The sequence below is a fragment of the Corvus brachyrhynchos genome, unplaced genomic scaffold (genome assembly GCF_000691975.1).
Source record: "Corvus brachyrhynchos isolate BGI_N302 unplaced genomic scaffold, ASM69197v1 scaffold209, whole genome shotgun sequence".
Classification (NCBI taxonomy): Eukaryota; Metazoa; Chordata; class Aves; order Passeriformes; family Corvidae; genus Corvus; species Corvus brachyrhynchos.
Window position 1 is genome coordinate 475,237 of NW_008246056.1, and position 27,288 is coordinate 502,524.

A 27,288-nucleotide genomic window follows, 5' to 3' on the forward strand; every position below is an offset into this window, starting at 1 on the left:
GCCCAGCGGTGTGCCAGCGGCAGGGCTCGGTGCCAGCGGCAGGGGCTCTGCCTGTGCTGCAGAAAGCCTGATTCAGCAGCAAAATCCTCAAGCTTCCTCCAAGGCCTTCTGGAAAAACCATCTGCAGGCATCCCACGTGGGTGGGAACAGTCACTGCCGGATGTACTTGCTGGCTCGCTCCGTCTTTGCACGGCATTGGGACAGGGCACCCCCAAAGGCGCCACCTCGAGGATCCAAGGCTCCTTGCTGCTTGAGGGTGTGAACAAAGTACAAGGGTTTGTGTTTTCTTTGTTTCTTTACCCTGGAGGTCTTCACCTGCAGTTTGCTGAAACATGGGGAAAGACTCGTTGGCTTCCCCTTGTCTTGGGACTGAAATTACGGCTTGCTTCTCCATCAGCCGCATGTGTGTAGCATTGTGCTGACACCTTTTATAGTTACATTTCTCAGGATAAAACAAAAAGAGTGTAGGGGAGGAAGGGGAAAAAAACACAATAAACCTTTTCCTTCACCTAAAAGAGCATTAAGTGGCTGGGGAGGGATGAGAGGGTTACAGGAATTGACAGAACTTAGTGATTTGGTATCCTCTGTTCCTGCTGCCGAGTAGCCACCAGTTAAGTAGAAACAGTTGAATGCGTGTGGGATAATCTCTTATTGCTGCTCCAACTGTCTTGTCTCCACTGATATGCAGGTTATGTTGCATCTTCTTTCTGGATGTGCTTTATGAAAGTACAGCAAGAGGCTAGATGTGCTTTGCATGTGAGTACAGTTGCATAATGTATGACCTGGGGCTTGGATCTGGGCTGTTTGATCTGGAATGGTAACTTTTTCCCAGCTTTTTGCACCAAACTGGTGTTAGGATGCCTGTCAGGGGGCAGCCAAAGAGACACCGGGAACGGAGAGGGTGATTGTTTGACAACCTTGACCATGCTGGTGAGTCCAGTGAGCAACACTGGTCATCACCTGCCTCTTTGTTTGTCCCTGTGTCTCTCCAGAGCTCAGCACCAAAGGGCCAGGTCAGCTGTTATCAGAGGCTGCACTGGGGTGGAATGTGGCTGGCAGGGTCTGGCAGCTCCTGGTAGTGGTGGTAAGGTCTGGGGATGCTCAGCAAAGTGCTGACTGAAAGCAAGCATTCTTGGTGGCCCATGGGTCCTATTCTGAACAGGGCTGAGGAGTATTCCTGACTCATTCCAGCTGATTATATTTCAGTCCCAGGCTTTGACAAGTGCAGAAGCCCAAACTGTGGCCAGAGGACTCAGTCTCCCTGAAAACCCATCTTTGTGTGGCAGGGGAGGCCCACATGGTTCACCAGCACTGTGACAGGGAACAAGGGCTTGACCCCAGCTGTGTAGTTGCTCCCCTGGAAGTGTTTTTCCTTCTCCGGAAGCAGTGCCTCAGCTGGTGCAGACTGTGCTGGTCCCAGTGACATGTGGAGGCTGTTACGTGCTTGCAGTTTATTTTCTTTCTCCTTAGATGTTTTGTGATGCCTTCCCAATTCAATTACTAATGTTTTTCATAATTACATTTCAGCAGCTGCATCAGTCTGGAATTTGTACAGATGTCCTGAATTTTGCGATGTTCTCACTTGCATGAGGCACCTGTCAAAAAGCACTGATGCCACGGAGAGGGTGTCCCACAAGGCAGCCAGCACTGCTGCAGCCCCTGCCAGAGCAGTGGTCTTCCTCAGGCAAACAGTCTCCTTGTCCCACCTCTACCTGGTGAGCAGTAGCTGCCCTGAACAGTCCCCTTGTTCTCCTTGTCTTACATGGCAAGTCAGCTGGGGACAGAAACAAGCAGAGGTTTGAACTGCTGCTGCCTGCACAGCAAGGACTCCTAGGATGGAGCCATGTGGAAATGCAGGGGCTAGGGATACACTGGCTGGCATTGTTTAAAGGCATCCAGGAGGGGAGCTGAATTCAGATCTTAGATATTCAGGATGGTGACTCCTTGGTACTGGCCACAATGACCCCAAATCCGAGTGCCTCACAGGACTACAGTGCAGTCCTATAAGGGAAAATCCTCCCTTCCTCTCTCCATACATATTCTGCATTTGTGCTGAGCTACAGTGACAAGGAAAAGAAAACACATGGTATTTCTTCCTTTGTGCAGCCTGCAGCAGAGCCTTGCTGGGCTGCCCTGGCTGTGGACAAAGGAAACCTCCTCCCGAGACACCCCGCAGGGCTCAGATTTGCCACTGAAGCAGGAGACATAGTGACCTCTGTTTCAACATGAATAATCGCAATTGTAGTTCCTGCCCCTCCACTGATGCAGGTCTTTATTAGACCTGACTGGGTCCATAACCTCTGCTGGCTGCAGGTTCTCCCAGCTGCTGGAGTGCTGTGTGAAGTGCTGTTTGTACTTCCTTCTATTCATGCTGACCTTACCTGCCATGAATGATGCAATCATGCGGACAAGATCACAGGGAGGTTCAAAGTCCAGGATGGAAAAAGGAGAGGGAGGAAAAAAAACCATGCCAAAAATAGAGTTTCCAAGGCTAAAGGTCATTTCAGTGTGGGGCTCAGAGGACATCAGAGACATGCTGGAGCCTCCAGATAGGAGGGAAACATCCACTTGGTGCCTTTCACTGCCTGTAGCTCTCTGTGCTTAAGCCATCATAGCTTGCAGCAGTGTTGAGTCCACAGACTTCAGGGAAACCCAAAGAGAAGTGAGTCTCTGGGGCTCGTGGAGCCCTGGCTGCTGGGGAGGGAGGGGTGACAAGGACCATCACCAAAGGCTGCTATGAGCTGATCTGTGAGGGTGAGCACGTGGAGGCCTCTGCAGTGATAGATGACATAGCCATGGGTAACAGCCACAAGGAGTGGTTGGGATGTTCTGAGTGGCCATTGGGAAAAGCTTCTCCACAGAACAGTGGTGCAGCACTGGAACAGGTTACCCAGAGATGTCAGGGACTCTTAAGGGGGTTTAAGACTTGGCTAGACAAAACAATGGATGATCTGAGCTAGTGTTGGCAAAAGTCCTGCTTCTTATGGGAGACAGGGCCAGAGGCACCCAGGTGTCCTTCCCAGCAGAGACTTCCATGACTGTACTTACATTAAAATTGAATAAACATGCCCTTGTGTTGACTTAACCTTCCCAGTGAGCATGTTGATCTGGTTTTGTTGACATGCTTGTTCCTAGAATCCGATTCTCACTAAATACAAGTGAAAACGGGGGGTGGGCTGTATGTTACCTGAAAAAACATGAGTTAGGTGTTTGAATAGTTTCTGGTGCCATGCCCCTGGCTCTGGGAAGCTAGCAGGGGCTGCACTGCCTGAGATGATATGGTGCCATATCATATAAAAAGACATACGCTGTCTTTTTAGAAGTCACTGCTCCCTGTTACCCAGGACAGACCAGGATGTGTGCTCCTGTGCTGTCTCATGGGGGATGAGGTAGAGGTCAGAGAAAACCCTTCTTGTTCCCCTTCCTTCCATCAGAGGCTGGGGAAGGGTAAGGAATTAATCTGAAACTTTGTGTAGTAAAATACAAATCCCCGTTGCCTGAAAGTTGCTGGATAAGAGCCAAAAAGGCCTACCAAGGATACATGTTCCTTCCAGCATAATTGTATATTTGGCTTATATTTTAATAAATGAGTAACAGCTGAGCAGAGAGGCCAAAAGGAGAGACTCCCCCCATTCTGAGGTATGTTCAAGGCAGAGGTTGGGCTGTGTGCGAGTCAGGTGCCAGAGTGGGTGATTTAGCATAAAACACTGAGGTTTAACTGTGGATTAGACCATGAGTAGCAAGCAAAGTGAGTGACTAATGAAAGTGTAAAGGGTTGTTGTTTTTTAATGTTTATATTTTCTTTTGAATTCCTTGAAGGAGGGAAGAGAAGGAGCAAATCCAGGCACTGAGGTCGAGTCTGCAGGAAACTGGAGGCCTGAGGTGATAAATCATCAGCACTGCAGTGAGATTAAGGGGGAAACTAATGTAATATATGAAGCAATATAGAAAGAGGAATTTTATTACTTCAGTCAGCTCTCAAAGGATTCCATTCCAGATGGTTAAAGCTGGGTAGATCAGGAACCCCTGTTGATGGGGCCCACCATCTGACAACAGCAAAAGCAGCAGAGGGTTTCTTCTGACTCCAGCAGGGTTTCACCAGGAGAGAGCTGTCTCCATAGCAGGATAAAATAGCCAGTATTAGTGAGGAATTACCTCTTTGTGAGGAAAGCTGGTGATGAGCATGGCCATTTTGGCGTTTTCCCCCTTTCAGGAGATGTGTCTTGTCCTTGCAGAATATTTATGGAGAGGCTTAGGCATTAGTCTGCAGCTCTAAAGCACCGTGGGGTTCTGGATGATGGTGCCACTGGCCTATTGCTGATGGGAATACTGGCCCCGATAAAGACCCCACCATAGCAGCCCTGCAGAGCAACAGCCCCAGGGATGAGTAAGAGCTCCCCAGAGAGCAGCCTGAGGCTCTCAAACTTGCTTTTTTGTTAAGTCACCAAGCAGTGTCTAGGAAGCAGTATCTTTTATAGCCCTCAGCCAAGGCCTGAGGTAAAACAAAGGCCTGGTTCATGGAGGAATTTTCCCTGCAGGAGCAAGAACTGTTGCACATTGGCACTGCCCAGCTCCAGGTCAAAGGCAGACAAACCCCGAGACCTCAGCACTGCTGCAGTGCCACAAACCATTGGAATGAGGGGCAATGTTTCTCTATTAGCAATTTTTTTTTTTTTTAATTTGAAGTGCTTGAGAAGAATTCTCATTTGGGGAGTTTGGCTGCACTTTGCTACAACATTAGACTTCTCTGTTGGGTGTCTTCTGCTAGAAATGTTTAGATTTATTTTTGTTTTTGTTCTGTCTTATGCAGCTAAGAAAACAGTTTCAAATAGGACAAATTGTCTTGTTCCAGGAAGGAGGTCTGATCTGGAGAGTGAAAACAGCTTGCTTCTTGGAGGACTGTCTACAAAAGAACAAAGCTCTGAGGACACTTCCCTGCACTGTGCCCCACTAGAGATAATGTAGAGCCAAGATGTTGGCCTCAGGAAGAACAGCTATGTGAGACAGTGTCTTGTTAAGTGTTTTGTTTTCTTCTTTGCCTAGGGTTCCTGTGCTCCAGTGCCTGGTGCTCTGGGTGTTGTTGCTCCTTTGGACCTGATGGGCTGGGGGGCAAATGCTTTCGGTATTCCCTGCTCCTGCTTGTAAGAAAGACGAATCGTGTTAGTTCTTCACGCAGGGATGCCAATGCACTCTTCTGAGAGTCTTTAAGAGCTGGTGCTGTAGAAGAAGACTGGAGTCTTTTTTAATCAGGTGTGCATCTCTCCAGATTTGTGTTTGGTGTGTCACTGGCAACGTGTGAGGAAGAAATACTCATGAAAGGACCAATGCTCCTGCACAACGACATAAATGGGAAATCAGTTCTGGATACACAGAAGTGCAAGTTCCTTGTGGCAGTTTGAATGGTGCGTTATAATCGGATGCCTAGAAAAATGAGATGACATTATACAATCGGTGCATCCTGTGAAAATCCATCAGCACTACTATTATAAAACATCTCCATTTGTAACGTCTGCTTTGGCAGACTGGTTGTTCTGAAGAATTTTAAACTTGATGTAGAATATAAATCCTGGTAGGAAGGAGCTCTGAAGCCAACAGGAATTTAGCTGCTTGAAAACCTTGCTCTTGGTTTAGTCCAATTTTTAGCCAAAGTGTGGAGTCAATACTTTTAAGTTCTCAGTTGAAAGGTCATCCTCCTATCACTAAGAGGTCCAGACTCACCATACCATCAGCTTGTTTTCTAGAAGAAGTTACCCGTGTCTGAAGGGTAACTGGAAATGCCTATATGAGATTATAGAAGTGCTGTGACCTGAGCCAAAAGCAATTTTGCTGTCAAGGCAAAAAAAATTTTTCATTAAGACAGAAATGTTAGGAAATAGTAGTCTTTTGATAGACAGTTCACAAGATGATATTTGTGAAACTCTGTAGAAGAAGCCAATGGAAATTATTTTTACATTTACACCTAAGGCAATTGCATGGATTTATTACTACATCTGGGGCTGCAAACCTGAGCCTGATTTATTAACTACTGTTCCTTTTGGTTTCTTATCCAGGGTGGCAAACCAGCTGTAGAAAGTTGAAAAGAAGTTGAGCTTCACGTCTTGTCCTTTCAGCCTGTTTCTCGTGTTCATTTTGGTCTATAAACAAACATCTCTCAGGTCTCCTAAATAGATATTCTGATTGAGTTCCCAGAACAGACCACCATCAGCCTCATTAAAGCTTATTTATGTTACTTTCATGCATGAATAAAAAAGCTCCCATTCACTGCTGATTTTATTTAGTTAGATTCTGTGCCTTGTGGTAGACATTGAATTGGAATGGCATTTTTGGCATCAAAAAAGAAAAAATAGTGAGACTGCAAGGAATAGCTTGATGCCTGCATTCTTGCAGTACGAAAACGAAGGGGTTAACCTGTTCTTGGCTGTATGATATTGATTGAGGACACAAAGAAAACACAGCTGTAAATATTTAGGAATATTCCCTAGTAGCTGGGGTGTTTTTTGGGGGGGTAGGTCATTGAAGTGGGACTCTGGAGGTACAGTCTGTTTTCCCAGGGATGCCACCCACTTCCTGCGTGGTAGGAGGAGGAAAGTCACTCGTTGTTCTAGGTCTCAGCTCCCCAGCTGAGAATGATGCTGTCTCCCTCCTCTCCTTTTCCAGCTTGCTTGTTTATCTCACTAACTTTTCATCAGAGTAACATCCACTCTGCCTCTGTGCTGAGCACAGTGGGTCCTGCTCTTGGCTGGGGCTTCTAGACAACACTACGAATAACAGACATGATTCTCTCTCTGTGCCTGTCTTCTCCCTCTCTGTCCATGCTCCAGTGCTTGTGAGGTAAGATTAACAGCTAAAAAACCCCAAATCAACAATAAAGCCAGTGTAAATGAAGAATGAGGGAGGAAAGATCCAGTATGTGTGATAAGTTGTGAAATAGGTTTGAGTAATGTTTTTCTCCAGCCCTGCTGACTGATGATCTATCTCATGTAAAGGTACTGCATTTTGGGACAAGAAGGATTTCAGCCTATCGTTTAAGTCAAAGGGGCGAACAAAAAGCAGCTTTGCCTGTTTCCTTTGTGCTAAGCACATTGTGAATATTCTTAAGCATTGCCACAAGGATTAACATCCCTGAATTTTAATGTGCCTGGTGCTGGAATGTAGCTGCTGGAAAGCAGAGCAGGCAGGAATGGTCTCTCTGGGCTCTGTAGGCTCTGCTAGGTGACTCTTTGAAGTTCTATTCAATAGCTTTCTATTACTCTTTATGTTTTTTTTCCTTTTCCGCCTTTTTCCCCTCCTCCTTCAACCACTTCTGGAACAAGTACTGATAGATTTAATGTTTCTAAAATTTACTGGACTGGACTCTTTTATCTCCACATACTTTTGCATGGCAGTAGTATTAAAATTAGGAAAAAAAAAAAAAAGCATGGGGACAGAAGTACGGAGTTTGGTGTTTACTTTGGATCATTAACCTGGCCTGTAAATTTGATTTGATCTCTCCTTTTTTTTGTTCCTCCCCTGCTCTCTCTGTGTAATTTCAGACTCTGCAAAGAGACACTGTCTTCTGCTGCTTCGGGATCCCAGCAAGAAATGGGAGTCTGATGGATTGTAAATGTTACCTGCTTTGTTTAAAACGCAGCCAAACAGATAAGTGCACTTTCAATTATCTCCAAACAGTGCTTTAGACATAGCTGTGCACAGCATCTCGGTTCAGTTTGGTGAGGCTCTGTGCTTCACGCCTGCAAATGAATGCTGTGTGGGTCTCATTTCAGCTGAGAAATACCAGACGATATTGGTATTTCACATTAAGGTAATTAATTGGTGTCTGAGGGAACTGCAGCTGAGGGGTTGGGAGGCTCCCAGGGTTCTTTCCCTGCTCTTCCATAGCTGCTGTCTCCCTCAGCCCTGTGAGGTTTTGGGACTCTGAGGAGCAGCTCTGTGGGACCAGACGAGGCTGACGTGACCCATCTGAGCCGTAAAGAGTCCTCCGGGACTCATTAGAGGTTTAATAACTAGACTTGGCTGGTTTGATTGAGAAGATGCTTGTGCAGGCTTGGCACAATCTCAGAGAAACCAGCTCGTGCTGCTGGCAGGAGAAAGGGCTTTCTGCATGTGCTTGTCGTATGTGTGCAGAGAAAGTGATAACCCTGCTTCCTCCTGCCGGCTTCCAGGTGGGAAAAGAGCTGGGGATGGGGGAGAAAAGACCTTGGTTACACTGAGTTTGCACAGGGCATGCAAAGAAGTATTGTGGGTGAGTTGTAACAAGAATGGTCCCCTCAAAGTTAGGGAATCTAACTCTACCATCTCTCTACCAAGAAAGCAATTTCTGGCTGCTTAGGTCTGCTTCTAGAGGTGACCACTGTCTCCTTGTGGACACACCACTGCAATTACTAAATTATTCAAGAAACCCATAAAATAGGGTCTCACGTAAAGCACAGCTTTGCAATAATATACAGCCATGGAGCTGGAGCAAATATTCACCATAATGCAATTTACTGTGTTAGAATAATGAAAAAAGCATTGAAGCTGGGTGTGTGAGCATTGTTGGGGATGTGTGGCAGGAGGCCGGACAAGAGCCAAATTACCTACTCCAGACTTGTCTTGCCTGCTCTGCCAGGGATAATTACCAGTGTAAAACATCTACCTGGCTATTAGGAAAACTAGAGACCTGTTTGCTGCAGCAAATTAGGCTGCAGTAACTGACCTGAATTCGTGTTACCTTCCTAAACAAAAGGTGAGTTTCTTGGTGAAGTTGCCAATTTAGGAGTGATAGAGATGGGAGAGACAAGGAGGGGAAGGGAGAGGCTGCTGCACTTTGCGAGAACTGAATCTGGATCAACTCATGATCCCTGAAGTGTCTGAAGTTCCTTCTTTTCTAGGAAAAACTTCACTGCTGCTATTACCAAGAATTTTTTAATATTAATAGAAGAAATGACATGTCTGTTAGTAATGACTAAGTTCTGTCTTACAATTGTAAACAGTATTTATTCCTGACTCTTCAATACTTTGAAAGCAAAAAGGCTTGACGCTGTATTAAGAAACACTGATAAAATGGAGCTCTAGGGAGACAATCAGGGCTAGTTCATTCAGCAAGGATGGATAGGAAGTTCAAAAAGCTTAAATCATCTCTGTGCACCAACTAATGCAGCTTAATGTTTTTCTAACCTCAGAGGTTCTCAAGGTCTTGATTGTTAGGTTGGCAACTTTAAATCTGTTTTTTGCCAGTGAGCTGAAATCAATGTACCCCCGTATTAGGTCGCATTAAATTAACCCTAAGCTGGCCAGTTCCAGTCTGGGCACTCTGATATTGATCAAAGTCAAATCTGGAGATCATCCTGAAGTGTGGCTGGCATGCAACATGTGGTGCCTGGAAGAAGAAGCAGCAGAAAACACTTAGAGTGTCTCTCGGGAGCTGTACTGATGAGAGAGATGATACCAAGGGTGTTCTATGCACCTGTGGTTTGGCTGGTGCTTCCTGAAGCTGAGGAGAACAGATTCAACAGCTCTTAACAGGTTACTGAAAAAAAAATTTGTCCAGAAAAGAAGATCCTCGAAACCCTAACTCCTTGTCTTACAGGTGAACCTTGAGGAAACTTGGGAGACTGTAGCTCCTGAATGCATGACCTTCCCCTGTGATTAGACAAAAGCCATGGGGAAAGACAAGAAAGAAGAGGCCATCTTCCTGAGGAAAAAGATAACCTTGCTGCGGGCTTTCTCGCTGCTCATTGGCAGCATGGTTGGCAGTGGCATCTTTATTTCCCCCAAAGGAGTACTGAAAAACTCTGGCAGCGTGGGCTTCTCCCTGGTCGTCTGGTTCTCCTGTGGGCTCCTCTCCATGTTTGGTGAGTGGTGGGCTTTGGCAGCCTTTGCTTAAGCACCTGGGAAGTGAGGGGAGCCTGCACATTTTTATGTTTAGAAAGTTGGGAGATGAATAAACCCAAAATTCCTGGTTCCTACTGCAACAAAGGTTTAAGAAGTCAGGGAGTGACAGTGACTGTGAACGGAGGCAGCATGGTCTCCGCCAGGAAAGCTGGGAGAGAATGTGGGGATTCCTTCTGTAAGGTGGAAAGGAGATGTAGGCACCTAAAAGGGAATCTGAGGGCTGTGCTGTGCTTTTCACAGACACTGTGAAGGGGGCAGGAAGGGACAGTCCCAATATCCCATATGGGATCCCCTTTCTGTCGGGGAGAATAGCGAAGCACTGAACTGGAATGCCTGCGGAGCTGCAGGGTATGCACCAGCCTGGGGTGGGTGTCTGGGTGTCTGTCAGAAATGGTGTGGGTATGTCTGATGCTGCCTGGGAGCAGGAGATGGAGCAGATCAGCCCCACTTTCTGTGTGTTACTGTTGGATTGATTTCTGTCATTTAATACCAGTCTTTTCTCACGAAGGTTGTCTTTTGGATGGCAGTTTCATTCTGTTTCTTTTGAAATAATATAGCTCTTAAAAGTTACAGTGGATAAAACACATGGCTTTTAGTTTCTTTCATTAACTGTATAACATCACCACCTCAGAAACTCTCTAAAGGTGCTATTAGGACAACTGCAAGTTCTTCCAGCCCAGAAGAGAAATCTGATGCTTATTACAGTGTGTGACTTTAACATTCTTCTTCTGTTGTAACTTACTTAAGAAAAAAACAACAAGGAGAAATACTACATGTGAAAAAAACCGCTCTGACACTGTGACATGTACATGCAAGTTTAGAAATTGAGACATTCAGTTGTTAATAGGGCAACAAGTTGTTCTTTCTCTTAGTATATGTGTACCAATATTTCACATTGCAACCTCTGTGAGATCGTTTGGTGAATTATACACTTCTGCTTAAAGGAAAGCTTACAATATAATGGGAGCATGGTGTTTCTTTTAACCAAGAAGAGCAGTAAATGATAGTGTGTGTGCTAATCACATAGCCAAGCTCTGCACTTGCAAAGGTTTCTCCCTCTGCAGCATCCTTTGATACACTCTGCTGGAAGGGCCTTGGGAGCCTCTTTATCAAGTTATTGCATTTTGTAGCTGGATTTGTTGGTTTGTTCTTCCCTTTTATCAGCTTGACGACCTCCCCATATAATTTCTCTGACACTTCTTTGCAGTATTTTAAAAGGCCTGCTTTCTTTTATGCTTTTTTTTTCTTTCAACTGAAGCATATATACAAGTCCATTGCATGAGTTCAGCAACACACTTACATGCATGCTTGAGGCATGCATGTCTCAAGGGACCCACTGGAATAAATGAAATGGGCTGTCTGCCTGTATTTGATGCTTTGAACAGGAATTCTGCACAAATTTTCCAGCAGGGAAGCAGGAAACATTGAGGTTGTCACCATCCTGCACGACCTGAATGTGGCATGATTGCTATGGGACTTGGAGGCATGGCCATGTCACAACTGGATTCAAAGGAGGGAAGGGATTTATGTGAAGATGCAAGATAAGAACACGAGAATGTGGCCTGGGATTAAAAACATGATTGGGATGACCAGTTCAGCCATGGCTTGTGGCTGAGCTGCTGTAGCTGCTTTGTAAGCACCCTTTCACCAGTCTAACTGTGAGGAGAAGCAAGAATCCAGGGTATTTTTCAAAGGAAGCTTCTTGTTGCTCTGTGCAGCATTTCTATGACACACCCTTCTGCGGAGCTTCCATGGAAATGTTGTAACATTAACCACAAAATAGACAATTTCTTTCCACCTGACAGGTAAGCCAATTACTTCAAAACACGGCAGTACACAAAAATAGGGAAAAGTAGTTCTGTTAAATCTCTTTCTCTTCCTCTCATTCGCTCCTTATCTTAAATGGATTTGTTCAATCTCTGAAAAATCACACAGAAAAGAGAAAATCCATGGGATTATTTGCTTGGTACATTTCTACCTGAACTTTTCCAGGTGCCTTGTGCTATGCAGAGCTTGGAACAAGAATCACCAAGTCTGGAGGACATTATATCTACATTTTGGAGACACTAGGGCCTCTGCCAAGCTTCTTATTCCTGTGGGCAGAGTTTTTTGCTATCAGGTAAGAGATTTGGTTTGCTTGTCTCTTCCTGGATGCAGTGATAATTTAAAATACCTAAAGTTATGGTGCCAGGTAACAGTCCAGGCAGTTCATAAAGGAAAGAGTAGAAACAAGTTGAATGATTTTAAAAGATTTTTCAGTGATAAAAGGAAGAAGATGCAAAGTAGAAATAGTTACAAATGTTAAATGTGTTCTGTACTTGAAGAATAGCTCTCTTCTGCCCTGGCAGATGGTATCCCCCAAGAGCTGTGGTGTATTTCAGAGACTGACAATAGATGCCAGATTTATTTCAGGTCTTCTGTTTTCAGTGTGAAACTTCTTTGATTTTTCCAGATTCGGAAAGTGGAGACAACTTTCTGACTTAGTCCCAAGTTAAATAATTTATAAAATTGTGAGCTACTTCTTTTTTTAACATTAAAAAGGAAGTCCTCACCTCTCAATAACCTGTATCCTTCATGTAAGCTGAGATGAAGCAGGACATATGAACCACGCTGCTTTGCTCAGTATGATTAATCTCAACTTTTCCTTTCAAGTTGGAAATTAATCATTTTGCAGCATGTGGTTTTTAACCCATTTCCTGAGAAAAACCTATGAGAAAAACTCAATGGGAATTCACCATCTGCATGGGTAAGAGGATTAAGCCAGGTGGGGAAACTTGCTCCCCTTCCCAAGTTTAGTGCAGTTTTAACTCATGCCATTTTTCAGCCATCCTCAGAGCAGTTTGTGCTTGGTTCCCCCCACACTCCCCATCCAGGCCTGCCAACAGTGCTGTGGTTTCCTTGGCATTTGGACGCTACATGCTGGAGCCATTTTTTGCCCCCTGTGCTGCCCCTGTGCCTGCGGTGAAGCTCGTGTCTCTCCTGGGCTACTGTAAGTACTAACACTTATGGGATTGTCCATCCTGGCCTCTCTGCCCTGGACTAGGAGCACTTATGGGCTTTCCTGGCACAACCGTGAGATAGGAGTCCTGTCTTACCTCCTTGGCCACCCAAAATATTCTGATTCAAGGTGATGGTGTTGGGCCACTGTATTTTCCAGGAAGGGGAATGGGCCTCCCTCTTGACCAGCTGGAGCCCTAGGTAGGGGGATTTTGCCAAGTGTGGGAGCAGAAACTCTCCATGTGTAATTGCGCAAAAGCCACATGGGTTGTGGGCGTAAGGCTCAAGGTTTTGGACTCCTCCCCCGATGCATCCAGCCCATGAAGCTGTCCTGCCTGCTCCAGACTGGTGTGGACTGGCACAGGGAATCTGCAAAGTGGGCTGCTGAGATGTTCCACACTCTTCCCCCAGGCAGGTGTGGATCACCCAGCAGGAACCAGGTTCCTGCTGCCTTTTAGGAACATAACTCAGCTCCCTCTTTAAACACTGTATGCTGGACCACACCTGTAATGTTTTCTGACATCTCTCACCCCAGGCATCCTCTCTAAGGCATAAAGATGCGGCCTTCCCCCAGCATCCCCAGGGCAGGGAGAGCTGCTGTATTTTTTCCTGTGTGTGTCGAGCACAGGCTGCAGCTGTAGCAGTGTGGTCTTCTCTCCAGACACGGTCCTCACCCTCAATTCCTGGAGTGTCACCTGGAGCGCACGGCTGCAGACGGCTCTCTCTGTTGTCAAACTCCTGGCTCTTGCACTCATCATCGTGCCAGGGATGATGCTGCTGGCCCAGGGTAGGTGTTGCTGCATGGCTGAAGGAAGGTGCTCGCTGGTCCCCTCGTCATGGCTTTTATCGGTCCCAAGTGACAAGTGCAGTGCTCACTTAGCTGCCAGGAGCTTTCTCTGTGCATGTGCTGGATGTTGTAGCGGGTTGGGTTTGTAACCGGGCGGAAACACCGATTTAGTGTAGTCGTTTGGTCCAAAATACTCATTACTGTTTACCTTCTGTGAGATAAGAATTAGGAGAAATGCAAAGCAGGCACCAACTTTGAAAGAATATAAAGAAGTTTATTAACAGACTTAAAAGAAGAAAAGAAAAATCATACCACACTTTCAGAACTCTTCTCCTCTCCCCACCTTCTTCCCTTCTCCCACTGACAACGTAAAAAGACAACTCTTAAGATGTTCAGTCTGTTTACCACTTCCACAATAACCTTGTTCAGTCCATTTAGGAAGAGGAGTCTCTCTGCTCGCATGTGAGTCCCTTCCCCCAGCTTGCAGCTTTTCCCACAACTGCTTTCGAGGGTCCACTCTTGAAGGTTTTTGGGGTACAATTTTAAGGTTGAGCTGTTCAGAAACAAAAGTTCTCTTCATCCATCTCTGGGAGCATTTAATCTCTAAGAACAGAGGCCCTCCTCCTTCCCTGGGAGCAAAGGGTCATCCTCATCTTCATCTTTAGGACTATCTCTGGGATCATCTCTAGGAACTGAGGTTTTCTCCCTTTCCCATTGGAGCAGAAGTCCTCATCGCTTCCATCTCTCCCTGTCCAAACTTCTCATTAAATTACAGCTGCGTCAGCATCTGCCTATCTCGGCGCAGGTGCTTTTGTTAACAAGCACGAGTTGAACACTCCACCCTCTATATCTTCTTGAAATTACAACGGGTACTTGGATATATGATAGCTTTACAACAGAATTTCAGCTTTAAGCATCTCCTCTTTCTCTTCTCTCAGGTTTTTAGCTCTTCACAGCACTAAAAGGGTTAATCTCACCTAGGCCTTGTGGCTGGAATGTGGCTTATTGAAGTGGAGAGGGGGGGGAGCCCAGCTGCTCCGGCTGCCCACAGCAGGGCTGTGGGGGAGGTTCCACGGGTGGAAAAGGGCCCATTGGCTCCAGGATGGCTGTGGCCCAGCCCGGTCTGGCTCAAGCAGGGTCTGGGCCGGGCCTGCTGGTCCCTGCATGGGGCAAAAAAAAGAACGAGCGTGGGGGGGTTGGTTTCTATTCTTAAGTGTGCATCACAGAGACGGTCACAACTTTAAGTGGCTCAAACAATTGTCCATATTCAAACTGGCCAGCTGATAGGTTCTGTCAGGTCGTAGAGGAAGCTGTAAGAAGAATATCACTTCTGAGACTTAGCTTGCTAACCTATGACAATGTGAATTAGCTGGGAGCTGAGACCGGTGTAGCTGGCACAAGCCGCATCATTGCACTGTGCTGATGCACCTGGCTGGGTGGTGCTTTCTCCAAAATTTAGTGGGTCTTAGTGCCAGAGGATGTGTGATCCTACCCGGAGTCATACAGGCGCCTTCCTCTGCAGATGGTCTTTCTTTGGAGTCAGGCTTGCCTGTTTCCAGTGTGGCTCAAAATCTTTCCAAAGCAGCACGTATCTGATAGACGTTTAGGATGTGACAGCATCCCCTGAGCCAGTCACACTGTGCAATGAGTTACCAGCCCTCAGTGGAGCCCTGGTAATGGCATCTCTAACCTTTCTGTGGCTAAAGCTAATGTTTTTTACCTCCAGATTGAGATGGGTGGTAATTTAGTGAATTTACAATGATCTTGGTACAGGATTTCATGCCCACATGCAGAGTGGGAGAGGAAAACCCTACCAGTAGTATCTTCTGTGAACAATACGAGAGTATTGGCTTTAATCCAAGCCTCGGTTTATAGAAGAGCCCAAGGCATTCCCACTCAAGGGATGAAGCCTGCTCCCTCTTCATGCTATTACCTTCTTCTGCAGAGAAAACACCACAGGCAGTGGGCTCCATGTTCATGTTTCTTTCTGATGTCTGGAGCTGGCTCCTTTGAACATGCAAAGATCCCCTTGGGCTGGCAGTGCCTCTGAACTAAATGACTGCCCTGCAGCTAGGAATCCTGAGCCATTATTGTTAGGAATGCCTTCAAATGACAATCTGGAGCCCTGGCACCTGTCCCCTGGTGGGGAGGATAAGTGCAGGTGACATCTGGAGGGAGAATTCACCAAGAGACTCCAGTATGACAGGCTGTATTTAATGTGACTCATGGGGGACTGTAAATTGCTCATTAATGCGTTGCAGGCAATAAATCCTTTTCATGCACCATCACTTACCAGCCATCATTTCAGAACATAAAAAAAGTACCCCAACAGGCCCACTCCTATATTTTGGGTTAGTTTTCTTCAAACCTATTTTCAATTTGAATTTTTTTTGTGCTTAAAAATCAGTTTTGTGCTTTTGAATAATTTTGCCTAATTCCTCTGCCTTATGCTGCTTTTTTTGGTTGCACTTTTGTCCTTTCCTCTGCCATTACCTTCTCTTTGGCTCAGGCTTATTTTAGAGACTTGCTGGGCCAGCGTTTCAAACCCAAGTGCCCAAATCTCGTCACTGAACTTCTTGCAGAAGCACCTCCATAGAAGTGGCCTGACTTTGTATGCTCCATGCCATGTCACACCTTGCCTGGTGAAGCCCAACTAGGCAAGATTCACACCTCTTACTCTTAAAGAGACTTTATTATAAAAAATTGAACATCGACGTGGAACTGAACCTTGGGTTACCTGGATTTGAAAATGTTGGGAATGCAGCTCCTTTTGACTGTGTTTGAATGGGAGGCCATTCAGCATTTGTCTCTTCCCCAAGTGTTTTTTTTTATTATTTAGAGAAAATCCTGACTCTGATTTTTTTTTTGGTATGTTTTGGTTTATTATTTCAAGTAGAGAACTGGAAGGAAAATTAGGGGACTTGGTAAATAACTGAGACACCTCTACTTCGAAAATTTTATTTGCTTTGCACTCACCTGTGGGTGAGTGGTGGTGGGTCAGACCGGCAGTTCCCTGCTCCTGTCCCCTCCTCCAGCCTGGTTCCCATGCTCTGGCCGGCACAGGGCTGGGGTCAGTGCTCCAGCAGCAGGAAACAGGAGGGAGCATAGTGAGAACTGAGTTAGCCGCCTCACTGGCTGCACCACATCAAAGGGGGAGTGCGTGTCCAGCTGCTGAGGGGGCTGGGGACAAAACATGGGGGTCAATCCAACAAATTAATTTTGGGCCTGAGGAAAGGAGAGGACAATGTCAATCCTCTCATCTCCACGATCTCCTGTTCCCATAGCAAGGTCTGTTGGAAACAACTAGCTACTGTTGTTGCCCTTCCTGAAATGCCTCCCGTAGCTGGACAAGGTATAGTTGGGTTTTTTTTATGTCGCTGTAGGAAAGTAAACATATCAGCAACAGCCCTGAAATTAAAGCAATGAAATGAATTTGAATACCTGGCTCCAAGGAAATCACACTCTTCCCAGGTCTGGGCAAGTGATACAAGGGATGTTATCCTACAGGGAAGAAAGCCTGTCTCTGACATTTTCCTACTCTGTGTCCATTGTTTATCTCCTCTGCAGGCCACACCGAACACTTCCAGGATGCTTTTGACCGACAGTCTCTGGTTCTGGATAAGCTCCCCCTGGCTTTCTATGCAGGCATGTTCGCATACTCAGGCTGGTAGGTGCGATGGGAGGGCACGTCATAGCAGCAGACAGGCGCCCTCAGCATGACTCAGACTCTCACCCCATCTCTTCCCATCGTGCAGGTTTCAGACCAGCTTTGTGCGTGAAGAGTTGGTCAAACCTGAACGGTAAGGCTGGGAGGAAGCTGCCCTGGGTTACCAGCCTCGGGGGTAGCACAGCTTTCCCAAGTGCAGTACGGGAGGAATATGTTTGTGGGTTCACCTGACTGCAATCAATTGTACTACCAGATAAAATCTGCAGTAACAGTGTGCATAACAAGGGATAGCAGCTTGTTCTTTGCGTATGTGTTTTCTCCTTTCTTGTAGAAATATCCCCCTGGCTGTCATCGTGTCTGTGATCACGGTAATTGTGGGGTACATGCTCACCAATGTCTCGTATTACACAGTCCTGGGAACACAAGATGTTCTGGCTTCTCCTGCTGTGGCTGTGGTGAGTTGTTATTGCTATTGTTATCTCCTCAGTGTGGCCAGCTTATGCTGTGGTCATGGCAAGTCTTTCAGAGATGATTTTCCTATAAAATGCTTTATTGCTTTGTAATTTTTCTTGATTACTGGGCAACAGTAACTTCTTCTAGTTGTGCTTAAAAGATAATGAAAAATAACCTGCAGATGACAGTAGAAAAGGTGAGATTTATGACTTATATATCACTCCTTCAATGGAAGAAGTTTTCGGGTTTTTTTGACCCTGATGTCACCTAGAGATCACCACATGTTCCTCAAGTCATGTTTTTTCTTCCTCCAGAGCTTTGTGCAGCGAGCCTTCAAAAGCCTGATCTCCGTGGTCCCTGTCCTTGTCGCACTGTCCTGCTTTGGAACCATGAATGGAGGAATCTTCACATTTTCAAGGTCACATCCCTAAGGATCTATTATGCTTTTGGCTTACTGAATCAGAGGGAAGCACCAGCAACCTGTGCAACTACCCATCCACATGGTGGCATTTTAGCCACTCTTGTGGGAAAAATAAGGCTTTTGACTCCCAAGTTGTCAGCTACAGGATGGTCCCTTTTGGCTAAGTGTCTACTCTTTCTATTTCTGGCCAGGTCCAGACTTTGGTATCTAGGTCTGGTCACAAAGAAAGATTTTTATCTTCTCCCCTACCCTTCAGTTTAAATCCCCAGTTTAAATTGAAATGTCAATGTTTTTGGTGAACTAAAGGCTTTGTTGATGTTGGCAGCTGCTCAGTGAGACCGAGTCTTCTTTCACTGGGTTCACTCAGCTGTGCTGCTCCAGGGCATGGGGTCCCTCTGTTGTGAGGCTCTCTAGGCAAACTCTCCCTTGAGGACTTTCCTTTGAAGTCCGTGAAATGTCATTGGGGTGGGCTACCCCTAAAGTAATAGTCAAGGTTCAAGAAGTCTTGTTATAGCAATAAGAAAAGCTTTGTTCCATGGAAAAATTAACTTGCCAGCTTCAATGTCTGACACAGTCCCTGTCCTTATGGGAGCCTTGAAATTGGAGAGGAGGGCAGACCTTATGAAGAAGGATGTTGTGCTGGTCCTGTGGAGCTGAGCAAACTCTGTGGTGGGTTCTGCTTCACAGCTTTGATTGCAAAGGGAAAAATCAGTTGATCTGAAAGGAATGTTTCATAGCATGAAAGCTAATGAATTATCTGATCCACTACCCTGAAGTCCTGTATTAAATACAGGTGTGGATGATCCTTCCCATTAGCTGCTCTAGATAGTGGTTTTCTTTGAGGATGAGAAGTCTCTGCACAGCACAGAGGTTCTTTGCATCCCTTATCAACCTTCTCTTCCCCATCCTGGCATCATTAACATAATCACTGCAGAAAGCCCATATAAACACTGATGGGGCCTCCCTGGCTGCCTGCCAGCCACACCCCTGCAAAGCCACAGAGACAGCAATAAAACTGGTTGTACACTTGTGTCCCAGCTGCTTTGGGCCCTGCTCCAGCCCAGCTGATGCTCTGGCATGGTTTGTTTGTGGATATTAAATTTATAAAATTGGATGTGATTGTCTTCTCCTTAATTGCTCTTTCATGAGTCAAAGAAGGATGGAAGCAAGGAACTCTGCTCTCATTTTGTAGCTGTTCTTGTGTGTAGCTAGCCTCTTGGCAGTATGACAAACTGTATTTTCCAGCAGCTGACCAGAGGATTGGAAATCATCTGCCATTTGAGGAGATTGCACTTTGTATTTTCTATATATGTACACACAAGAATATAGGCTTCAAAACTCACAATCCCCTTCCATAAACTCACCAGCTTCTCTTATTAAGGACTGAAGTTTGTAATCCCTCCATTTCCTTTACACTGGAAAAGTAATTAATCTTTCACTGGAAAGATTAATTACTTTTCTGATGGCAAGAGACCTTCTTACTCCTGTTTCCAGCCTGAGATCATTCATGGTCACTTTGGACGTGCCCAAAGGTCTCTGCTAACAAGGCACCCAAGGAGACACTGCCAGTGGTTCTGATGGTGGGCTCTGCACTGCATTGAACTGGTCCTGGGAGAGCTATGGGAACCCAGCCTTGGGGTTTTCTTCCAAATGCCCCCAAAATGGAAGCTGTCCCTGCCCATGGCAGGGGGGATGGGTTCCAACCCAAGACATTTGATGATTCTATGAAGGTGCAGCTAAAGGCAGAACTGTGGACTTGTGCTGGGAAACGGAGAGGGTGCCCTGATACCTCAAGTCAGTCCAGTGACTGATCTCATTTCTAGTCTGGATGTAGGATGTTAATGCACAGGGCTGCCTGTCTTTTCCTAGGACTCTGTTTGTGGCTTCCAGGGAAGGACAGTGGCCTCCCCTCTTCTCCATGATCCACATTCGACGGCATACACCCCTTCCTGCTGTCATGTTAATGGTAAGGAGATCTGGCTGTGTGACGTTCTGTTCGTTTGCAGTCTTGTCTCTCTTGCAAAGACTGGTTAAACTGAGGAGTTTTAAAGGGTGTTGAGACATTAAATTACCCCTGGAAAATAAAGAAGGCAGGATACAGAAAATGGCTGGAAAGTACTAAGTCCCCTTGAGCCAGCAGTGGTACCCAACTGTACAGCCTTGAAGTCCCTGCCTTATAACCTTAGACAGCTTTTTTAAAAGTATTGTCCCTACCATCTGCCACAGGTGTTGCTTGATATTGCCTTATGAAAACACCTCTGCCTGGCTTTTGCTATTTGGAAATTGAAAATTCCCAGGTGTGGTGGAAATGCAAGGAATGAGCATTTGTAGAGATAATCTGGTCTGATACTTTGGTTTGTTCAGGGGGGTTTTTTATGGCAGTGGTCCAGCTCCATCCTAACTGTGCTGCAGTGCCTGTTGCAGCTTGGCTGACTTACTAAAAACTTAGCAGATGTCGTTATAGATAGCCTGTGTACAAGCAGTGCAGGCTTTTGGATCATGCATGTTTTAATTGCCCTGTCTTGAACATGAAGCATCAAAGATGGTACTGATCTTGAAATGATCACTCCTTTCTGTAGCACTACAGAATAGCGCCTTTAGGTCTTTTGCCTTCAGTCTGTGACATTCTTTTGTAAAGTTCTCTGACCTCCAAAATGTTGGGGCTGTGAAGTAGTTGCAGGGGAGTTGGAGGAGGTGATCCGTATTACCCTTCCTAATCAGAGTACCATAGCAAGGCTTTAATGACTGTATTTCATGTTCACAATGCTCAGTTCCCTTTGGTCACTGCCATGGTGTGCATTGGAGACATCTACCATCTACTGAACTTCTTCAGCTTTTCCCGATGGCTCTTCATAGGATTAGCCACCCTCGGGCTCATCGTCCATCGCCACCGTCACCCAGAGCTGCACAGCCCCTTCAAGGTAAATGCACAGCACACACCTGGCAGCCAAGAATGTGCAGGCCTGTCATTCCTCTCTTTGATTTGCTAATTTACAGCATTACATGGCCATGGTAGCCCTTTAGGCTCCAAGGGGTCTCAATCCCTGATGCTTAGTAATGCATATGGGGAGCTCCTGAAATTGGTTGATGTGCCCAAACAGTCAGATGTGGTAAAACCTATAAAGCCAGTTCTACATGGAGTCACCAGACTGCTTGCTACAGGGGACAAAGTTTCAGGCTTGGAGCTGGCAGATGTACAGAAAGCAGTGCTCTCACTCATCTCTTGTGGGCTACAAGGAGGGACTCTTACCTGGATGTTATTTCAGTGGTAGGTAAGTCTCAGCTCTAGCTGTGAGAAGCAGGAGTGTATCAGGCTTGGGGAAAAAGGAGCATGGGCAGAGGGGTCCAGGGAGAAAATCTGACTTGGGAGGAATCATCTGCTGGTATAGAAATACTGTCTATTGTAAAGCAGTGGGCCCCTTTTGTGGCCTTTCTCATGCTGCTGGGTGCTGGGATCTTCCTCATGTCAGCAGGGGATGCTGGAGCTGGTTGCTGGAGCAGCTTTCCTGCACTCAGGCACATTTCCCACTGCTGGATAATGTGCAGAAGGTATCAGGCTGGGGCAGTGCTTGAGGCGGGCGCAGTTTTTTCCTGACTCTCGTCGCCCCTGCATGGTGCCTCCAGCCAGAAGCTCCCGGGGAAGAGAGAGGACCTCCAGAGCTGCTGGCACCAGGCAGTGAGGAGCTCAGGGGTCAGAAACACTTCCTGCAGCCCGCAGGGCTCCTCCATGAGCTGTGCGTGTCCTCCTGCAAAGTTTGGGGTAATTTTTCTTCTCAGTCTTTGCATTTAGCAGAGGCCTTGAGGTTTCCCAGTTTGTTGGTTGGCTGTATTCGTGTACTCCTCCAGGACCAAACTGAATACATTTTTGCTTTATCTTTCAAACCAAGCTTCTCAGGGGAGGTTTATTAGTGGGTGGCACTGCTGCTGCTTTCAGATGCTGAGATTTTGCCCGGTTGTTTTGTTTTTTTAACAGAGATTCAGACTTCTAGCGGGTCCTAAATGCTGATTGAGCGAGGGAGGGAAATACTGGCCTTTTGGTCAGTTGGGCTGATTTCCCTCCGCCTTTTCCCCAGTTTTTATCAGTTCTGTGCAAGAGGAAGGGCTGCGGGCAGGTGGCGCGGGCACGTGCTGCGCTCTAGCGGCCCCGGTGGAGAACGGAGCGCGACATGCGTGTGACTCTGCTGGTACTTAAACTCTCTAGGGCATTTTGGGTTAAAAACGGTGAGAAAACACGGGAAGGAGGAGGGAGCAGTCTGCTCGCACACCTCTCAAGCAGATGTGCAGTGTGACTGTGTGCATGTAGGAATGGCTGGCAGGGGATGCTCCGGGTGGAAAGACAACAAGAGTACCTAAGTTTGATGGCTGGATGCCTGCCACACCTAGAGCAACTGATCTCTTCCAACTCGGCATGTTGAGCATCCAAAATACAATCTTTATTACTGGTAAAGATTGTCACCCTAGATGAGAGCAGCTCCTTCATTCCACCAGCCATGGCGAGAAGTTACTTGGCTGAGTTTGGATCCAGAGACAGAGGGATTGTTTCACAGTTTTATTATTTACTGCAGTATTCCTATTTGCTCTCCAAATAACCCAGATGAATTGGCTCACCCAATAGGGTATGCCTGAAGTGCTGAGTGCTGCTTTGATTTTCACCATGGTGTCGCTGAATCTCATGTTCTTGGTGCAGGTACTACAGAGATAGAGTCTGGTTTGTCTTGGTTTAGTCACTATAAATCTCAGGTGAGCTGGAGGAAGGGCAAAACAAGTAGTGAGTTTTATAAGCAAAGAACAGTTTGATTCAAAGTGTCACTACTTTCTTGGCTTCAGATTTTCCCTCAGCAGTTTTTAGGTGGCAAGTAGGGCTGTGTGTGTGTGTGCATGCACAGGAGCAGGACATTCACAGAGCAGTGGGGTGTAGGGTGGCTTCTCCCCCTGCTTGGCTTCCAGTTGCAAACGAAGTTTAAATTTTGGTGCACATGAATATAGGAGGCATGCACCTCACAGGGCACACTGGGCTCTGAAGCTGATGCAGTTGTTTGCAGTCTGATTGTACAGAGACACTCTGCAGGACAGGATATGATTCTTCTCATCTTCTTTAGGTGGAGAAATGAATACAGTGTGTGTTGGCACATACAGAGACTGATTGGCTACAGCCACCAGTTTTCCCTGATAGTCTTCTGTGCTCTTTTCCCCAGGTTCCCCTGTTTGTTCCTGTCTCTTTTACCATCATCTGCCTCTTCACAGTGGCAATGTCTTTCTACTCAGACCCTGTGAGCATTAGCATTGGATGCACCATGGTTTTGAGTGGTTTTCCAGTCTACTACCTCATAATTCACAGGCAGATGTCAGACCGCTGTCGCAACCTGTTTTGTAAGTATGCACTTGACTTCCAGTATTGTGGACCTAAAGAGGCTCAGGGGTGGGGATGCTGGTTTGCTCCCAGGGCTCATCTCTAATGCAAATGGCTCCTCGACCAACAGACCTCATGAAACCTTAATCATGACCCCTGGCACTCCTCCAATGTCTTTCCCAATGCACAGCCTCCATGGCCAAATTTGTTTTAACAAAGACAAAGCTGAGGTCTACCAACAGGGGGAACAGAGACGGTTGCTTTTGCACCGCATCCCTGGATCCTACTGAACTTCATCATGTCTTTGGGATCGCTAGGTCTGGGTCAAATTTGTCTGACACGGAGCGACAAGACGAAAAGTTAGGATGGAGAGACAGGCAGACACTGTAACCTCACGCACAAACTTACTAGCTGAAAGGCTGGGGAGAGGACTGGTAGGAGAAGAGTGCTGCCAGAGGCCTGTCCTCTTGGCGAAGAGGCCAGGATGGTTTGGGCACAAATGTGGCCATGGAAATGAAGTACATCTCCACTCCATGCAGTGCCTAGTACAGATTTCCTTTGGATGTAGGCATGGTGGTACAATGCTTTTTCAGAAATGAGAGCCCAGGTTTGAATTTAATTTGTTATTTCTGTTACAAGTCTTGTTTTCCTTTGATCTGGTGTTGGATGGAGGTGCATCAGTAACCACTGAATAGAACAAAACATACAGCAAGAAAGGAAACAGATACAGTGATCTGCCAACATAAAGTGCTCCAGCCATCAGTGCTGATGTTCTGATTTTCAGCCATATCTCAGGATTTCCTCTGGACTAAGCTTCCTTCCTTTTTTTCCACCCTTTCAGATTATCTTACACACAAACTACAGTTACTGCTGGAAGTTGTCCAACAAGAAATCAAGACTTACTGAGAAAACCATCAGAAACTCACAGAAGACGATAAAAATATATTACTCCATTTTTGACACCTTTGATCCTACCAAAAGCAGGCCATGCTTTTATTCTTTTTAGTCAGTGCAAATGAGGATGACTGAGCCAAAACCATGCTGCAAGTGTTCCTAAGCTTGCCAATTGGGATCTCTTCCTGCCCTTTTTTCAGAAGAGCAAATTAGTTCTCTGAAATGAGCTTGCTTTGCCTGCAGTGTCTTTGAAACCAAGATCCTAATTTTGCAGCCTAGCCCAGTCTTGAGTAAAACTGAGTGTGTGTGTGTGTGTGTGTGAGTACAGAGACAATATTTTGTTTTCCTAACTTGGCAAATAGAGGAAGGAGGCATGTTGCAGAACTTAGAATCCAATACATGGAAGCCAAATGCAAGTTTCAAACAGAACCACTGTAGTAGCCTCGTTGTGGACAAGGGGAAAGGTTGGGGACAGCAAGTTAGAGATAAGGTAGATTGATTGGAAAGGGGAAGGCAGGGGGATAAAATTTTGTTCACCAGAAAGTGAAGGTTCAGCTAATGAGAAGATATTTGAAATTCAAGTATTAGCAAAGTAAGATCATAATGTTTTTGCTTTGATTTTTGTATAAGCAGGATGAGTTTTTTTAGCTTGCAAATAATCTTTCAACTTTGAATTTTACTTTTATGGAATGACATTTTAAAATGTACAAATGCATTAAAAAAAATCAGCTAAATATCAACTAGAATATGACAGAATAGATCCTGGTCCCACCCCTGACTTCCCAGATCTATTCCTCACCAGTGAAGTTGAAAACTCAAAATTTGGCCCAGCTCCAGTGAAATACAATTCCTCCTTTAATTAGACAGGACCACTGATGAGACTTGGGCAGGTTCCTGAATAAGCACATCTTTTAGTGCTGTAAGAAGAAGTGAGTGACTTCACATCCAAGCTTTAACTTGCTGATTGCACATGACTTGCTGATTCAATCCATAAATCTTAATTTGAGATAATGGCATGAGAAAGGTTTCCATTATTGGATTACTTTAGTTTGCATTATTAATGAGACAATGTTATGTCCAGATAAAACAGTAATTAGCCGTTTACAATCATGTAATTGTTAATCGGTTCCTAAAAGATGGGAAGTAGCATGCTGAGACTCCTGCTGGAAAGAGGAACAGCAGAACATGGAGCATTTTTTAATCCTTTGTATCAAACATTTATGTACCTAAAATAAAAACAAAATACCATTTACAAACCAAACGTAATCTACTGAAACATGTAAAATTTTGGAACTAAAGTTGGGGTTTTTTCAAAGCAATTGAGAATTATTATTCTTGTAATGACTGCTTCCTGTTCCTGTGCTGAATTAAGCTGGGAGAGCAACAGTGTGGTTGCAGGGCTTGCTTCCCCACTAGCCTCTCACAATTTAATTTACAAGCTGCTGGACACTGTCCAACAGGAAATACAGTCTCACTGGGAAAATCCTCACTATGGAAACCATCACAATTTACAGGAGAAGGTACTGGCTTTAAATGATAGAATGGATTCAAGAGAGATCTGGAAATGCTTCCATGTTCCCAGACAAGAGCCAGTCCCTCCTTGTGCCAGGCTTTGCTGAAGCTGAACCCCCTGGAACACCTTCCCACCGTGGCCATTGTCCCCAGGGATGGCGATACCCACAGCACCCCATGGCTGGGATCCAGTGTGGGTGGCTGGGGGACCAATCTGCAGAAGACTTTGCAGAACCAGGTGAGCCCAATCACCCCAACATTTCCTGAGACCACCCACTTAGGTACTGGTTTGGGGGATTTTACACATCTTAAGGTAGAAGCACGAGGTACTGCCAGCCTGGTCCGAGGCTGCAATACCCCTGTGAACACAGTGTGCACTTGTTGTGGCATCATTACTCCCACATCTAACCTTGGAGCAGTCTGAAATTGCAACAGAGCTGCTGTGTTTCACAGAGGCGCAGAGAAAGGGTGAAATGTCCCTTCTTTGTCCATTTCCTCTGAAGAGAAAACATGAATGAGAATTGAAATTGCTGGGAGGAGACTTTGTAACACTACCTGCTGGACCATGGTTTCTTTATAAAGGATAAATCATTTGATGTATGCAGGGAAACCACACTTGGGTGTCTCTGCTGACTGGGCAGGAATATGATCTTGCAGGGCTATACATAGGATGACTGCTCCAAGACCTGTCAGATACTGGAAATGCAGACAGATATAGTACCATGGTTGAGAAATCAGAGGTTCAACAGCTCCACAAATGACATTGCAATTAAAAGGGATAATAATAAAAAATACTATGTTTGGAAAGTATCAGTTTACGGTGAGCTCAAGTTTCCAGTTTGTGGAGAGTTGTTTGTTTTTAGAGAGGATGGTGTGCTTCTCCCAGCAAAGATATGTAAACATTTTCTACCAAGCCAGAATGCTCTTCCTAAAGCTGCTACCTCATGCTTACTGAAGCTCCTAGGCCTCAGTAGGCCTCAGTAGGCCTAAGAGCTTCAAGAACAGCCAGAAGCGAGAGAGTTCAACTTCATAAACACATCTGTGGATTTTGTTTTGGTTTTTTGTGTGTGTGTGCGTGCAGTAGGGGTTTTGTGGTTTTTTTGGTTGTTGGGTTGGTTGGTTTGTTCGTTTTAATGCTACGTCTATAGGATGCACTCAGAGCGCACCCTTTCCGGAGACTCAGAAATTTGTGTTTCAGCCACTACTAATCTGGTGTGACTGGATCACCAGGAAAGAAAAATGTTCTGGGCAATTCAAGAATGCAAACTGTGGGGAAAAAAAAAAAAAGGTCAAAGAAATGCTTGCATCTGAACAAGTTTGCATAGTCAAGACTA

At 45.7% G+C, this 27,288-nt stretch overlaps 1 protein-coding gene across 2 annotated transcripts; it reads left to right on the forward strand.

Moving 5' to 3' along the window:
- Positions 1 to 6,608: 6,608 nt before the first annotated feature.
- Positions 6,609 to 27,243, forward strand: LOC103623341 (cystine/glutamate transporter). 2 transcript variants are annotated; one of them, XM_017745818.1, is made up of 13 exons: positions 6,609 to 6,831; positions 7,533 to 9,833; positions 11,866 to 11,992; positions 12,747 to 12,862; positions 13,532 to 13,657; positions 17,225 to 17,324; positions 17,413 to 17,457; positions 17,656 to 17,779; positions 18,092 to 18,195; positions 20,068 to 20,164; positions 20,970 to 21,119; positions 23,394 to 23,568; positions 24,188 to 24,383. In XM_017745818.1, the coding sequence occupies exons 2-13, from the start codon at positions 9,641 to 9,643 to the stop codon at positions 24,241 to 24,243; spliced, it is 1,413 nt and encodes a 470-aa protein (XP_017601307.1). In that variant the 5' UTR covers positions 6,609 to 6,831; positions 7,533 to 9,640; the 3' UTR covers positions 24,244 to 24,383. The 2 variants fall into 2 exon arrangements, with proteins under 2 accessions (XP_017601307.1, XP_017601306.1); XM_017745817.1 differs by lacking the exon at positions 24,188 to 24,383 and adding an exon at positions 24,390 to 27,243 and having other exon boundaries at positions 6,619 to 6,831.
- Positions 27,244 to 27,288: the final 45 nt, after the last annotated feature.

Bases quoted from the DNA above. Each gene is read 5' to 3' on its own strand.
- LOC103623341 (XM_017745817.1), top strand. From the start codon at position 9,641: ATGGGGAAAGACAAGAAAGAAGAGGCCATCTTCCTGAGGAAAAAGATA. The intron at 17,325-17,412 runs GTAGGTGCGATG...CCCATCGTGCAG, and splicing joins ATGTTCGCATACTCAGGCTG to GTTTCAGACCAGCTTTGTGC. The intron at 17,780-18,091 runs GTGAGTTGTTAT...TTCTTCCTCCAG, and splicing joins CTTCTCCTGCTGTGGCTGTG to AGCTTTGTGCAGCGAGCCTT.